This window comes from Vanessa tameamea, chromosome 16 (genome assembly GCF_037043105.1).
Source record: "Vanessa tameamea isolate UH-Manoa-2023 chromosome 16, ilVanTame1 primary haplotype, whole genome shotgun sequence".
In the NCBI taxonomy this organism is placed as follows: domain Eukaryota; kingdom Metazoa; phylum Arthropoda; class Insecta; order Lepidoptera; family Nymphalidae; genus Vanessa; species Vanessa tameamea.
The window spans coordinates 4495273-4511437 of NC_087324.1; the positions used below are offsets into that span (position 1 = coordinate 4495273).

The 16165-nt window shown below is 32.8% G+C and overlaps 2 protein-coding genes across 2 annotated transcripts in view; both read left to right on the forward strand.

Moving 5' to 3' along the window:
- LOC113393894 (serine/threonine-protein kinase RIO1) overlaps window positions 1-16165 on the forward strand; it is a 208745-nt gene that overhangs the window by 98663 nt on the left and 93917 nt on the right. The gene's annotated exons all lie outside the window — the stretch shown is intronic.
- Window positions 1-16165, forward strand: part of LOC113393947 (collagen alpha-1(XVIII) chain-like) — a 163926-nt gene that overhangs the window by 93034 nt on the left and 54727 nt on the right. Inside the window, exons 3-4 of the mRNA XM_026631074.2 lie at window positions 10542-10621; window positions 13114-13661. Of these exons, the coding sequence (XP_026486859.2) occupies window positions 10542-10621; window positions 13114-13661 (628 nt within the window). The remainder of the gene's footprint in view (window positions 1-10541; window positions 10622-13113; window positions 13662-16165) is intronic.

Consider the following 16165-nt stretch of genomic DNA (forward strand, 5'->3'; position numbering starts at 1 on the left):
ATTAATTAGCATCTCGTTTAATCTGTGTAATTGATACTGGTCTGGCTTAATGTCTGGAATCTGCAAATTGCTGAGGAATTCAAATGCACGTCATGAAAGGTTATCAACCTTGCAATGGGATTCAATCAACGGACGAAATAGAAAATTTCAACTCAAGAGGCAGTTCAGGCCTTTTCGTATTAATAATTATCATCCACCCACTTATTACTCTACTGCGAAACAACAATGCGTCATATTTCTACGTAGTTCAATATTAAGAATACGTCTAATATGTGTTCAAATGTTATACCTATACTTTTAAATTTGTAATAATTAAAAATATATCATTTTAAGGTGTAAATTAAAGTAAAGTAGTAAAGGAAGAAGGTAACCTTGTGTATGTCCCACTGCGCACTGTCCCTTGTAAGTTACATCACTCTGGTTTAAAGTCGTTTGGTCGATACAAGCGTGATTTAATGAAATTTTTGCTGAGCTGAATTTGTAACCAAAATATTCGTTCAAGGTGCGGATGTTTTAACCACTCGGCTACTCCGATGAATCGAAATTTAAATGAAGCCTCTATATAGTATTGCCGTGAAAATAACGTTAGTGCGATTCAGAAATCGTATATGTATTATTATTGATTTAACGACCTTAACGGAATAAGTGAATTGATGTTACGAAATGCACGAAGGACATACTACTTAAATATCATGGTTGACAGCGCATTAACAATGTAAGGATTGGCTAACGTTTACAATACCAATATGCAAGTTGACCCTCTCATTCGTTCAGTGAACTGAATGCTGAACCTATCAATATAATGTATTAAATTTTAGTTCTTTTTAGGGTTCCGAACCCAAAGGGTAAAACGGGACCCTGTTACTAAGACTTCGCTGTCTGTCAGTCCGTCTGTCTGTCATTAGGCTGTATCTCAAGAACCGCGATAGCTAGACAGTTGAAATTTTCACAAAACAACAAATATTAAAAACACTGTATGCCCCTACTGTTGTTTACCTAGTCGTTACTACGGAACCCTTCGTGCGCGAGTTCCACTCGCCCTTGACCGGTTTTTATTTACTTATAGACCCGATTTACTATGCAAACGAATACATTACAATATCTGACTTATTATTATACAGTAAGCTTTACACTCTTCTAAAATATGTCTTTGAATCTGTTATAATTTCATCAATTAATCATTCGATTTATTATTACAGATAATATAACTAAGTACAATTGATTATGTAAACACTAATTTACCTTCTAATTATAATTAGTCGTGTCTGCTGGAACGAATTTAATGTTTGAACTATAGCGAACTTTTTTTTTAAGTTAGAGATGGCAAACGAGCAGGAGGCTCACCTGATGGAAAGTGACTACCACCGCCCATGGACATCTGCATGCAACATCGAGGCCTTGCAGGTGCGTTGCCGGCCTTTCAGGAAGAAGTAGGAGTAGGAGTAGTAGGAGAAGAGGAGGCGGAAAAACCGCCGGCGAAAGCTGGTTCCACAGAGTGGTTGTGCGAGGCAGAAAATGTCTTAAAAATCGCGCTGTTGTTGGATTTCGGACATCTAGATGGTGCGGGTGATATTTGGAATTTTGACGAGATGTCCGAAGGTGAAATTCAGCAGCCGGGATTCGGATCGGATTACCGAACAATTCCTCGGAACATTCCCCGTGATAAATTCTGTAAAAGATGCAGAGCGATCCAACATCTCTACGCAAAGCCAAAGGATCAAGCATATCGGATAGGGCTTGATCGTCGATAGTTCGAGCCGCTCTACGTTGGATATGGTCAAATGGAAGGAGCTGGTACTGGGGAGCACCCGCCCAGAGGTGAGAGCAGTGCTCCATGTGAGGCCGAATTTGCGCCTTGTATAGTCTTAGGCGATGGGCCGACGTGAAATACTGTCTTGCCTTGCTGAGCACACCGAGCTTTTTTGATGCCAATTTGGCTTTGCCTTCCAATTGACCGTGGAACTGAACAAGGCTGCAAATATCAACGCCAAGTATTCCGATACTAGCTGTGGCGGCTATCGGAATGTTCTCAAATGGTGGAGATACGACGAATGGTGTTTTTTTGGCGGTTAACGCGCAAACTTGCGTCTTTTTGGGGTTGAAGTGAACTAGGTTTAGCCGGCCCCAGTTCGAGACTTTGCCACTTGACCACGATGACCCCTACCACCCGGTAGGGGTTGCCTTATGATGCCTGCTCCGCTTGCCCCGAACAGTGGCGAGCGCAAAATTGCCCCCTCCCCCCAGAATTCGGAGGGCAGCCTGGGCATCCCTGCTCAGGTGGTGTACGTCCTGAGCATGGATGCCCAGAGAGGGATTCTCCACCGCTAGCGACTCGCCCCGGCTTCGTACGGTACAATTACATTTTTACATTACATTAGCAGCCTGTGAATTTTCCACTACTGGGCTAAGGTCTCCTCTTCCTTTGAGGAGAAGGTTTGGAGCATATTCCACCACGCTACTCCAATGCGGTTTGGTGGAATACACATGTGACAAAATTTCGTTGAAATTAGACACATACAGGTTTCCTCACTACGTTTTTCTTCACCACCGAGCACGAGATGAATTATAAACACAAATTAAGCACATGAAAATTCTGTGGTGCCTGCCTAGGTTTGAACCCGAAATCATTGGTTAAGATGCACGCATTTTAACCACTGGGCCATCTCGGCTCTTCGGTGCAATGCTGTTACTAAATATACATAATTACTTTATATACAACTATAATAGCTTGTTAAGTCAGTTCAGGTCCATATTGATCTATATTAGATGCACAATATATTTAAGCTAGTTAATCGGATAAGGATTAATGCTGTATTGCTTAGAATAGCTTCATAAATAATCCATTATTTCTCGTAAAAAATAAGGGATAAGGAATGGTTCACGGACTTTTTTGTACACCTTTTTAAACGGTTCAACACTCTGGTACATTATTTTGGTCTATCTCGTAGGGTTCAGCCAGCGTTTGCAATGTAATGCTTGTTTTTTTACGACATCATATTAAAAACCTCTAAAATTATTAGTGTTTCTCTACAATTTTATGCATGTGTTATACATATAAACCTTCCTCTTGAATCAATCTATCTATTAAGAAAAAACTGCATCAAAATCCGTTGTGCAATTTTAAAGATCTAAGCATACACAGGGACAGACAGCGGTAAGAGACTTTGTTTTATACTATGTAATGATAGTGATTAACATTTATATATTTCACAGTACCGAGACGCAAGTAGTTTATTCGAATATTGTATGGAATGGTAAATATTTCCTACAGCGCCAATGTCTTTACCCCCTCCCCACTTCCCTTCAAACACGGTTGAAGCCGCGAGTTAAAACTAGTTTAAAGTTGGTAATATTATCGTATTTACCTTATATTAAGACTCTACAATTGCTCTTATTAAACCGGATCAGCCGTCGGCTAAAACGTCTCTTAACCCTGTGTTTGAACTTTCGACTGCTTCCTTATTGGTAAAGTTTACGTATAAGGACTTAATAACTAGCCTTTTAATTGAGTTGTATACAATCTGATCGTTTTAATACGTTAATAATTGTGAAGAGGCAAGTAATAATTTACAAAATTTTAGTATCAGATAAGTTCATTTCATCATTCAATTTAATCATATTTTTATACGTTTATTATAATTGATCACCATGTATAATTGTACACCATAGCCCTTTATGATATTAATTCTAATTCAATTTAAAATTTATAGTACTAGTGTTATGAAATACTCTCCAATAGAATACATGATGGTGAAAATTATATTATATATATTTCTTGATGTACGAGTATTATATGATTTAAATGATATATTATTTTTTTAAATAAGTAATCCGATAGTTTACTATTTTTAGTTTTACTGTTTTTCAATTGTTACATTTCAAATGATTTTAATATCTAGAATTTACTCCAATTATTTTACAAAAAAATACTGTAATCATATATTTTATTATTACTAGCTTTTTATTTTTATTAATATTGGAAATATCAATTTAAGGGGGAGGCCCTTATACGAAAGGCAAATCAAGAAAATAATATTGTATTAACCGCACTGCATATTGTTTAAAATATATGATGTAGGTATACATATTTTAATTCATATTTCTTTTAACGATAAATGATTTGTAAAATATTTTATAAAGTACACTAACTAACAAGCATATCAATATAGTTAATATTATGATATGATCAAAAATACAACATACAAAATAATATCTACCATATGCAATGCGACTAATAATTGTTTAAACTTTTTTGAACTTATAAACAATTATTTTTTATATCGCTGGTAGGCGGTCAAATAGGCCAAGTGATGAAAGTGGTCACCACTTTCTATAAACATAAGCGCCTTATAAAATTTGAGCTTGTCTTACATAGCACCACCACCGCCATCAACCTTGGGAACGGAGACGTTAGATCCATGGTGTGTGTAGTTATACTATATATTTGAATATAAATATTACTTACGTAATTAAAACAGCAATTTAGTGAAAGTTATGAAGTCAATACATAAACTATTACATAACATAGCTATTATTTAATAAACGGTGTGTGTACACAGGCAAAAACAAAACATTGATCATTTAGTATCACTTAGTACGTTTTGTTCGCCCACAGTAATAGTTACCATCATTAGCAACAATAGTTTTCAGTGACCGCATAAAAAAAATTGACGATGCAGACTAATTTATGTAGTCGATTTCTATATTTATTTTGTTGTTGAGTTCTGTTTTTTTTTATATAACGCGACTTTATTATATTAAATAAAATAAAATAAAATAACTTAAATATCGTCAATTCTTATACTCAAAAATCAAAATCAAAATACACTTTATTCAACTGTTACAAACGCATTTGAATCGTAATTTAACAAACTATATTAAGTGAGCCTGAAGAACTGAAGAACCTGCAAGAAACTCAGTACTTACTCTTTTCAACATTTAAAAATACAAAGTCATGTTAGTTGAATATAATTATATACCTATGTATATAATACATCCTGGCTGGAAGTCAACAAGTATTAGCTCCACGGTTTTTTATAATCTATATAATCTTGTATTGAATAATATGCCTTATTTACAAATGTATTTTTTACAAATGATTTGAATTTATGAAACAGTTGAAAACATCTGCGGAATATACTCACTCATGAAGTCACGCCTTGTATTTATAATAAAAAAAAAACTCAAGAAACACAATCTAAATTGTGTTTTTTGTTGCCATTACGCTTAGTCGTCTCATGTACACTAAGAAATCGTGTAAGTAAGTTTTCACTCTCGCTCGCATATAACAACAATTTAACGTGGAAGGACGCGTCTTCGTGAGTAGATAGTTCTATTATTATATAAAGAACAATAATTTTAATTATAATTATAATATATAACAAATATAATGAATATATTTATAAATAATATAACATAGTTAAAAAAGTAAGGGTCTAACCTATTAAGGTCATTTTGCTGGACTAAGGCCTCCTCTCACTTTGGGTAGAAGATTTTTCATAATTATTTTACATATTTAGGTATCGCAAACAAATAAAAAGTAATATTAATACACGATATATACTTTCAATTATACTTATTATTGCCTTATACTTCGAATCCTTCTATCACTTTACTACAAATACCAGACAAAGCATGTACTATATTAATATGTAAATATAATTTAAAAAGTTAACTTAGATACGTTAATCGTATTTACATGTCTCAAAACTTCACAAACACTCGTGTTCGCCCGATTGCTTCATTGAATCGTACAAGACGAAATGTTAAACTAATTTGGTACTTGAAAGAGAAAGTACCGCTCGTATTGAAATTGCGACCAAAATCAAAATGAACTTTATTCGAGTAATCTATTTGTATTACAATAAAGTACAAAAGTCAATTAACAAGATTAAATTAAATGTAAAGCAACCAGTATCTTGGGATATCAATTGTACGGAGACGAATCAACAAGGATACTCGGTACTCGTTTTGCTGCAGTGAAATTACACATTTTAACTATAAATTATAATTACAAGTATACTAGTATTCAAATATAATAGAATAGAATTTCGACTATTAAAATTATTTAATAAGGCTTAACATTAATTTGAAGTATCGAAGTTTTATTTTCATTTTTGGAACGAAGTCCTTCTACGCGGCTTACTGCCTTAATCTGGCAGAAATTGTCACGTAAGGAAAATGCGATATGCTCCAGGAGATCTTTTCCTCTTTCTGATTCTATTTTATACGATTTTGTATAGTGGATTTCGGTGATAACGAAAATGAAGGGACCACTGTAATTTTGGCGATATATCCGTTCCAGGCACGTGACTTCACTCATAGTGTTTTTTTTTAAATAAATAAATGAGGTTTTCTTACTTTGTAGCAGGGCTTTGTGCAAACCTGTGTGGGTTGGTACCACCCACTCATCAAATATTCTACCGCCAAACAGCAATACTTAGTATTGTTGTGTTCCGGTTTGAAGGGTGAGTGGGCCAGTATAACTTGTGCCTGTGCCAAAGGGACATAACATCTTAGCTCCCAAGGTTGGTGGCGCATTGGTGTAATCTAGGGATTAGTTTGCAAACAAAGCAAAACAAAGGTTGCCTGGAAGAGATCGCTGCTGAGCGATAAGGCCGCCTGTTGCACCTCATGCAACTTTTTGTTTCAATATTGTAATTTTTAGTTTTAAGTTTGGGTGCAATAAAGTATAAATAAATAAATAAATAAATAAATTAGTTATTATTACTAACAGTGTCAATGTATATGGGCGATGGTGACCACATACCATCAGGTGTCCCGTTTGCCTGTCCGCCTATTAAAGAAAAAAAAAAAATCTATTTATGAAATTAAAATACCATCAGCTAACATCCAATTGATTTATACATTCATTCATGCATAAAATAATTTCACTTCTCAAAATGCCGATTCAAATTGTACCCTATACAAGACTTAATAAAATACTTTTTAAACTAGCGGTAACGCTTGACAATTCGTTTACAAAAGTATATTTTAGTTCAAATATTTTGATATAAATTAATGAAAATTATCGAAGGAGTCGTACGTTAACATTGCAATATAATATATTTGAAAGGAAATTGCAACGGGAGAAAACTTGAAACACTATTAATCTGCTTACCCGTGCATCACAGATAGATTTTTATATAACTTGTGCTTGTAAACAATTTACAATTCAAATCTTACTGAGACTCGACATAGATTTACAATTATAAACTTGTAGTATATGGATCGTTAGACCTCACACATAACAATATTATTTACTACAAAAGGAACATTAGTTCGTTACGAAACTTGGAAACCAAAACCGTAACACACTACAAGAGACGTTGAAATGGAATAGACCGCTGTCAAACCTTCTTCAACGGTTGCTTTGATGGATTGGTACTTATGACTTTTGTTCTCTAGCCGCAATTAATTCCGACTGTTTCTACATGCGGGATATTCGGTTTAATTAATAGTGAGAATGAATGATTCGAGACCACCATATTGTTTTCGATATTTGAATTTTATTCCAAATTCGAAAATGGACTATATAATTTGATATAATACGAATATGTCTGTATTTAATCAGTCATGTGTAACCTTTATCCATGGAAATGTTTATTTATTAATAAATAGGATTGGCTGTTATTATCGTTTGCTTTAATTGTATTAGCAAAAAAATAAACTAATAATATTCCAGCTATATTACAAACCGAATCATAGGCGATTAGATTTTTCGCATTTCTGCATAAATATTTAGCCTTGCTAACAATATTCCTGAACTAGTATTGAAAGAATTTATAACAACTAATTGTGTTAATAATAATTGCTTATTAATAACTGTTAACATTATATGTGGTATTATTAACTAGACATTAAATATAGGTAATTAAAACGATCAACAAATGCCTGTGGAAATTTGATCTATTGTTTTAACTTATGAGTGTAACGGGACTGATAATGACATCAGGCAACTGAATATGACTTAAATAGAATATATGTATGTTGTGCATTATTAAAATACTAACAGCCTGTAAGTGCCCCATTGCTGGGTTTGAACTTGATCCACCACATTCTCTAATGTGGGCTGGAAGATTAGTGCATTTTTATACATTATAAATATCATTTATTTCGATTAAATTTCGTTGATGATTAAAGTAGCTTGTATAATAAATGTACGCGATTTTAATCTTCAAATTATCTCACAGCAGAATTGCTGTGCTAAGAGTCATGATTTAAAAGGGCATTGATCCTGACAACTTATGTGTCGTACACACTCCTAACTCAAACCTAACATTTATTTGGAATATATGAATAACAGTTATGCCTTGGCGTTTAAAATAAAAAAAAAATAACCTCTTACAAATTCAACTTATCAACATTATATACGATTTATAATTATTAGACCTTAAAAGATAGTTCATTGACCTGAAAGATATACGATTATCAATTATTTTGTTTAACGTCTATTTTCTTTGAAATTAAAGCCTCATTCATGGTTATTACGTCGCTATTGCTTAATTTCCTTTTATAAAAGTTCAGTTCAGCGCCTTCGACCTTTGCTTTCGTGACTTGGCTGATTTAAATTGATTCGTTTGAAAATAATTTTAAGCTTATCTCTTGTGAAAATTATATTAAATATTGTCCTTTCTAACATAATTTAAAATATTATGATTTGTATTATTTTAAGGTATATTTACATTTTTATTTCGTCAAATAACTCTTTCAAAGTATGTATCAAGTTATCATCAAGTTATGCATGTGTTTCATCCGTACTAATCTAAATTTGATTGTCACCGTTTTTAAAAGTGTTCACAAATTCAGCAGGATAAAATTTTCAAATTCAATTGCAAGATATGATAATCGTAATACAGATAATGGGTGGAATTAAATGATACCCTTTTAAACATTTTTAAAACCTTTTTAATAAATACAGTTGCAATGCAATCGTATACCAATTAAAACTATCAATATGTTCCATTTCGTAAATAAGTCCCGTTGAAAGGATTTTTAAAAAACAATAAATCATTTGCCGCTGCTGCCGTAGCCGGAACAGTAAAACAAAAGAATGAGCGACTTATGTTCAATGAATCAAAACTGCAGACTCCAATTGGACTCACGAATTCACATCAATTAAATCTCACTTCATCTCTCCGTTCCCGAATATGATCTGAATTGCAGATCGTCACTTCTTTCAACTCGGTACACGGAATAAATGGATCCGATTAGAGATTCATCGATTCAATTGCCCGTATAACTTGTATCTGATGAATCATAGTGGATTATTTATATAAACTTCTATGTGCCGTGACGACAAACATCTTGACGCTGTCTTATGCCACCATGCTCCTCTCCGAATCCGCACTAGACTCCCTCGTTCGTGCCATTTACTTTATTATATATAAATAAACGAGATACCACTCACTGATTAATCTTTTAATCATAGAAACTATAACATCTACAAACTTGAAATTTGGCAGGTAGATTCCTTATAGTAGACGCAGATGTAGACGTTGACTTATTCACTAAGGATGGATTTTACAAAACTCTCTGCCTAAGGGCGTAAAACGGGGTTTGGAAGTTTGTGTTTTATAAATTTCACGCGTAAAGCCGCAGCTTGTTATTATATATAAAATAAAACACTATGTTTATTGTACTGGTTTTATTTATATCTGTCGGGCGGCTCACTGTTAATTTTTTCTATTATTTCGTGTAAATATCATCTTATCCTGCTTGTTTACTTGTTGTCATCGATAGACTATAACCCCCTATCACAAATAAAGATAGCTTTATATCTTACTAAGAAATATACTTTGTATTTACATTCCATTACTATACTTATTCGTTGAAATTGATAGGAAAACTATCAAAAAACCGTATAAAGGAATGTTTTGTATTTAACAATACATTTTTACGAATTTCTTCTATAATAGAACTATAAATTATTTCGATTTTTTCTTTACTTCCAAGAACTTTTACAATTACGAATAGTATTGTGATTTTTATTTACATTTGTTAGGGTTCCTTGAGTGTAGTGTTAGTCTCATGTACGCTAGGGGAGAGCCAGCTGCCAGTGAGTTGTGCCAGTCATGAGCAAAGTACAGTCAGTGTTGTTGTATTGGTAGGAGTTGATACTATAAAGAATCCCAATTGCTAAATCCCATCTGAAAATCTTACTAGAAATTTCGACTTATCTACATATATACATCATATATTTTTATAACAAAATTATCATATAATCCAGACCACAGATCTTATCAAAATCATAATACAATGTATAAACATAACACTTGTCAAAAATTAACCATCAGCTTCGAAAGAAAAACCTCAGATCTGAATAGAATTGCCAAGTAAACTAAGGGGGACTATTAAATACTATTGGATTTTTCTAATATATAATCTATCTCTGGGCCAAATTTCATTCAAACTTGTTCAGCCGTCCTTGCATGATTGAGTAACATCCACCCAATCAAACTTTAGCATTTATGATATTAGTAAGTTTTATGTGAGTTTGTTAAATTTCACCTGAGCTAATCTTTCTTTAATATTGTTTTCAGGTACATCTGGCTAATCGTTGTATCGTCTACTACGATATGTTCAGCCAACGACGGCATCTTTGGATCAAAATATCCGAACGGTAAGTTGAATTTACATCAATGAGTTTCCGAGAGAGCTTGTAAGAGCCTACTCACAAAGTATGTTTTGATTTTCATTTTTTGAGTGACGTGCTCATTATCACAAAAGCTCTTTATATTATAATTGTTAATGTTTTTTTTATTCTGTTTTTGTAACTTATTTTAATTTGTATTTGTATCTGTTATTACATTATTTGTATATAGACATTCAAATTAAAACAAATGTATTTTATTCAAGTAAATTTTACAATATATCATTTTCATTCAGCCTCCAGCCTAAAAATCGGCAAGAAACTCGCAAAGTTGCTCTTTACAATGATATTAAAATTCGCAACTATTCAATCCGCCCTGTGTTGGAACCTGAGCCTAAATCCAGGCGTTTATTTCAAAAATTAATATTTTACACTAGTTTATTATATATTACAATGTGATATTGAAAATTATAACCTATACAAAATAGTAACAATCTGTTAGAAATTCTTCTGTCTGAGAAAAAGCTCCTCTTAAAGAGAAGGTTTATCGAGTACTAAGTAGGTAGCTCCAGCGTGTGGCAGAAAAAATTTACATACGTATACAATTGGCACCTGAGCAGCATGGTAGAAAAAGAACCAACCCTTGTACGAAATAATAAAGGATATTTATTATATCTTACTTGATAGTAAGTGGTCACTCCGCTTAGACATTGGGGCCCTCACCCAATGTACTACCAACATTGGGAGCTAAGATGTCATGTCATGTTCTTGCAGTTCCAGTGTAACTACCACCCACCCTCTCAAACCAGAACTCAACAATACTAAGTATTGTTATTCAGTCATTTTCCATACATATATCACGTGTCATAAAAAATAAAATTAACATACATTATCGTACAAAGCTATATTTAATTCATTGTTTAATTTAATTATAAATATTTACCCGCTTCGAGTTTACACTAGTGGTTTTTAAATATTTATAATAAAAGTATATTATAGTAAACAAATAAACCGCGGGAGGTAATGTCTCGAATTTGTCGACTGGCCGTATAACGGGTTACTGTGTACCGTTCACAATGTCAGTAAAAATGTACGCCGTAAAAATAAAGGAGACGGGAATTTTTAAGTCTACAAAAATATACGGGATATTTTTCCTTTTACCGTTAGTTATGACAGGACGTGTGTTTATCTAAAGACTAAAGTACGAGCTTATCTTGGTGGTTCGTCTGGTTAGGTACCACCCACTCATCACTTAAGTGTGATGTGTTATAACCCAGTAATGGTGCATGTTATACTGGCTCACTCACCCTTCAAACTGAAACCCAACAATCCTGATAATCCTTTTATTGTTTGACTGAAGAATATGTAATAAGTGAGCGGTACCTACCCAGATAGGCTTGCATAAAGCCCGGGTGAATTTTGAAAAAAAAAATGTGAATGATTAATATTTTCGTATTCAGAGTCAAGACAAAAAGTATCAGGGAACTTGTCGAGAGTAACACTATAAAGGCTCTGTGCAATGCGTTATATTATATCTAAAATTTTTAATAAAACAAACCTTTTTTAATATCTATACGCTGGCAAAATTTATACATTTTTCTCGTATATAAATGAATGCCTTATAGAAATTAATAGCATAACGCAATATTTATGTAAAAAGTTGCTTTATCAAAATAAAAGGTTATAAAATATTGAATCCTTTTTTCATAACGAGATACATACAAAAACCTAATGATTAGACGCCCGCATGGTTTCAAATACGACCGCACACTGGACCGAAATTGCTAACAGCGCTTTAAAGCGAGTGTCTGGCTAATTGTCAATGCTTGACAACACAACATTTTTTTTTCGGCGTAATTCTAAACTCTTTAAATAGTAATTCTAAATTTAAAATATGTCAAATATTTTTCAACTATCTGTGTTTTAGTTATTTTTCAAACTGTAGCTGAAGCTTCGTTTTTCGTGACAAATTTTACTTAAAAAAATAATATCAATATTTATAACAAAATGTTTTTTTACTGATTTCATGTACTGGATTATAAACAAATAAGTATTAAGTTTATATTTCTTTATAATGTAATCTAATATAGAAGCCTAAGTAAATCTACCAATACTATTTTAAGCCAATAATTAGTTCAATTGTTATTTACAAAGTATTTTTTTCTAATTTAAAAATTATTCTAATTATATTAATATTTATAGTTTCATATTTAGTTTATTCATATGGTTTAAATTTTTAACTTTTTTTTTCGAATATCGGCTAAGATACATTTAATTTTAGTAAAGTAAAGAGAAATTGGATGCATTTTAAATTTAAGCATCCGTTTGGTAAATTTTTAACAACGCCCGATAAATTTGGTGAGACATAACAAACCGCAATAAAACTAAGTTGTAAAGTGACCTACTTGTAACTATAAATTTTCCCTGAACTAGTTAAGAAATTAACACACTACAAACAAAACTAAACTAAAAGAAGCACTGTTAAGTGCCCATAAAATAAAGATACGTTTATCGCTTTTCAGATATTCCGGAATACGACTTGCTGCACGCTATTGGGGTTCCATTCAGTAACCCGAAGACTCAGTATTTCGACGAAGGCCTTGATGGGTTCCCTGCGTATGGCCTCAAACCGGGCTCCGATATTAAATCACCGTACAGGCTTTTCATGCCCGAGAAACTGTATGCGGAATTTTCAATAACCGCTACCGTCCGACCTGCAAACAAAGATGGTGGATTTCTCTTCTCCGTAGTAAACCCTTTGGAAACTGTCGTTCAATTAGGCGTCCAATTAATACCATCTGGCCCGGGACTGACAAATATCTCTCTTCTATATACGGATGCTAATATTTACGCTTTGAGTCAGACTATTGCTTCGTTTGTAGTCCCGTCGTTCGCTAAAAAATGGAGCCGTTTTGCGCTAAAGGTGACAACACACAATGTGACGTTGTTCCTGAATTGTCAAGAGTTTGATACTTTGATGGTTAAGAGAAATCCACTCGAGCTTGTATTTGATTCCGCCTCTACGCTATACGTGGGGCAAGCGGGGCCACTAATAAGAGGTGCATTCCACGTAAGTATTTAATCAATAATATTTTTTATATATTAATATGCGAAGAAAATTTTATTTTAATTATCAATAGCTCTGCCATTATATTGGAAAATAATATTGTTACATAGACTTCCACACGTATCTTGCAACGGTCTAGCCTGACCGCAACCAGATTGCACAGAGAGAATTAAAGCCGCATGCGGGCAAAGATTAATGTCAGAAACATCTAAAATGTCAATATAATGGTTGAATCGTAAATAATTGAATCTGAGAATTGAACGCAGCAACAACATTCTCCAATATAATGTTAGAGAATATTGTGACGACGTAAACTGACGTCGATTTCTAAATTATACACGGATCGTACGGACATTTTATCGATCGTAAAATGAATTATACTAAATTATAGATTTATCGTTTCCTACTTTGATATTATTAGAAATCTTTTATTAATTTTATAACAAACGTAAAATTGTCGTAGGGGTTATAAAACCTCCGTCGCTTAAGTTACATTCACTTATCGATCGGATATCCATTACTGGTTCGAAACTTTTCTATTAAGTGCGAGTTAGAACTAGGAACTGGGATAGGTATCTTTTTAGTTTTCTCGAACAACTTTATGTAATTAGGTGATAACTGAGAAGTTGCGAATAGAGTTTCTTATTTGTTTGTACACTATTATCGATCACCTAACGAAAAGTTGATTATAATTAATACTAGCTATTCATACATAACAATAAGGGTCCATATACCACTTTCAGATTTAAGAATGAACATAAAAAGAAAAACATCTTGTATTTTTTCCGGCTAGGAAAGTTGAAATTCTTTGCTTATTGATGAAAACCGCATTAAAATCATGCAATAGATTTTAATTTAAAAGATCTTTAAAAGATTTAAGTTTAAAAGATCCAAGCTGCAGACGGAGGGGGGGGGGGGCGATATTATTTTATAATATTTAGGGATTATTCATAAACGTATTGAAATATTATTATATACCAATTCCATTAATATATAATAATATGATAACTACCAACAAATAGTTCATCTAATAATTCGGAAAGAATTGTTTCCTTAACAACATTAGCTTATGAATACGGTGTAAAATAAATTACGATAAATAAAAGTTATTATACTATTTAATCTTAATACGCGGGAACACTAAAAAAACAAATTAAAGTTAAGATACACCAAAAGCACGGACAACATGTCAGTGGATACAAATAAAAAAAAACGCCAGTACCCATAAATGCATGTAAAAATTCGGCTGCATTGTTTGCATAGGCTTGAGTTTAAAATTCAATAGCAAGAATTGACCCACGTATGGTAACTGGTAATAATGATCAATTAAAAAACATTAAATTACAAGCAAAATATAGAATAGTCATTCTGCAGTTGGTATTTGTTTGCATTCATAGACAATATCGAACGACAGAGATGAACTAAAAAATGGTGCTACGTTATGGTTACATTAAAAAAATTTTAGAAATGGTCTCATATATCAAATTACGAAGCATTACGATTACATTATGAAAATTAGCTCTGTTTGTTACTCTTTCGCGGCTGAATTGGTAAAATCTGAAACAGGCTTGAAAATCAAGGAAGGCATGTTACTTTTTTATCTCTAACTGCTGACGACCAAACCCCAAAACGCAAGCGAAGCTGTGGGCAACGCAATAATAAAAAAAATAATATGATTGATACATTCCTGTTACGCAAGTTTGATATTAAACAAAAATATATACGCATTGACCTTTTTCTCACAGTTAAAGACATCATCCATTATAATGGTAATATAAATATTCTTTTATTTCGAACATATGTTCAAAGCTTGTTCAAAAGAGTTCAACATTTTATCACACGCTTTTGTCGATAAAGGCTTTGTGATAAATAAACACATTCTTATCGCAAAGACGCGTTATAATCCACATAAACTGGATGCTCACCGAAACGGCATTAGACGGAGAGTGTTAATTTAACGGAGACACTTCAAGTCTCCATAGAAACGGATAAAAGAAAACTAGAAATATGCAGGTATATTTGTGAAAACATAATTCAACATCATTTAGTGATTTAAGCTTGAAATTATGAATTCCTACCTAATTATGTGCTGGTTGTAATGTCTCTTTACATTTTATGAAGTGAATTTCACTTCTTCATCTGATAAGACTTGCGAGAAATGTTCTCCGTGCTCAAATAATAAATTGTAGTAGCGATCGGTTGATTTGGTATAGAAGTCTATGTCCAGCGCCATCTATCAGCGAATTGCAACTACGAAGATAGAATAAAAACAACGCCTGATCTCTTTGACTGATAAATTCCCAAAAATAATAAATATATCAATATTAAAAAAAAAAAATTAAGAAGATAAATTAAAATGTGTAACACATCAAAATCGTGTACAATAAAATTGTGCGGCGATTTAAAAGACATCTTCATTAAGTTGCATTATTTACGTAAAAGTATAAAAATGCATTTAAACGATTGTATCGTTTCAATGATTAAATTCCAAAATAATATTTAATTAC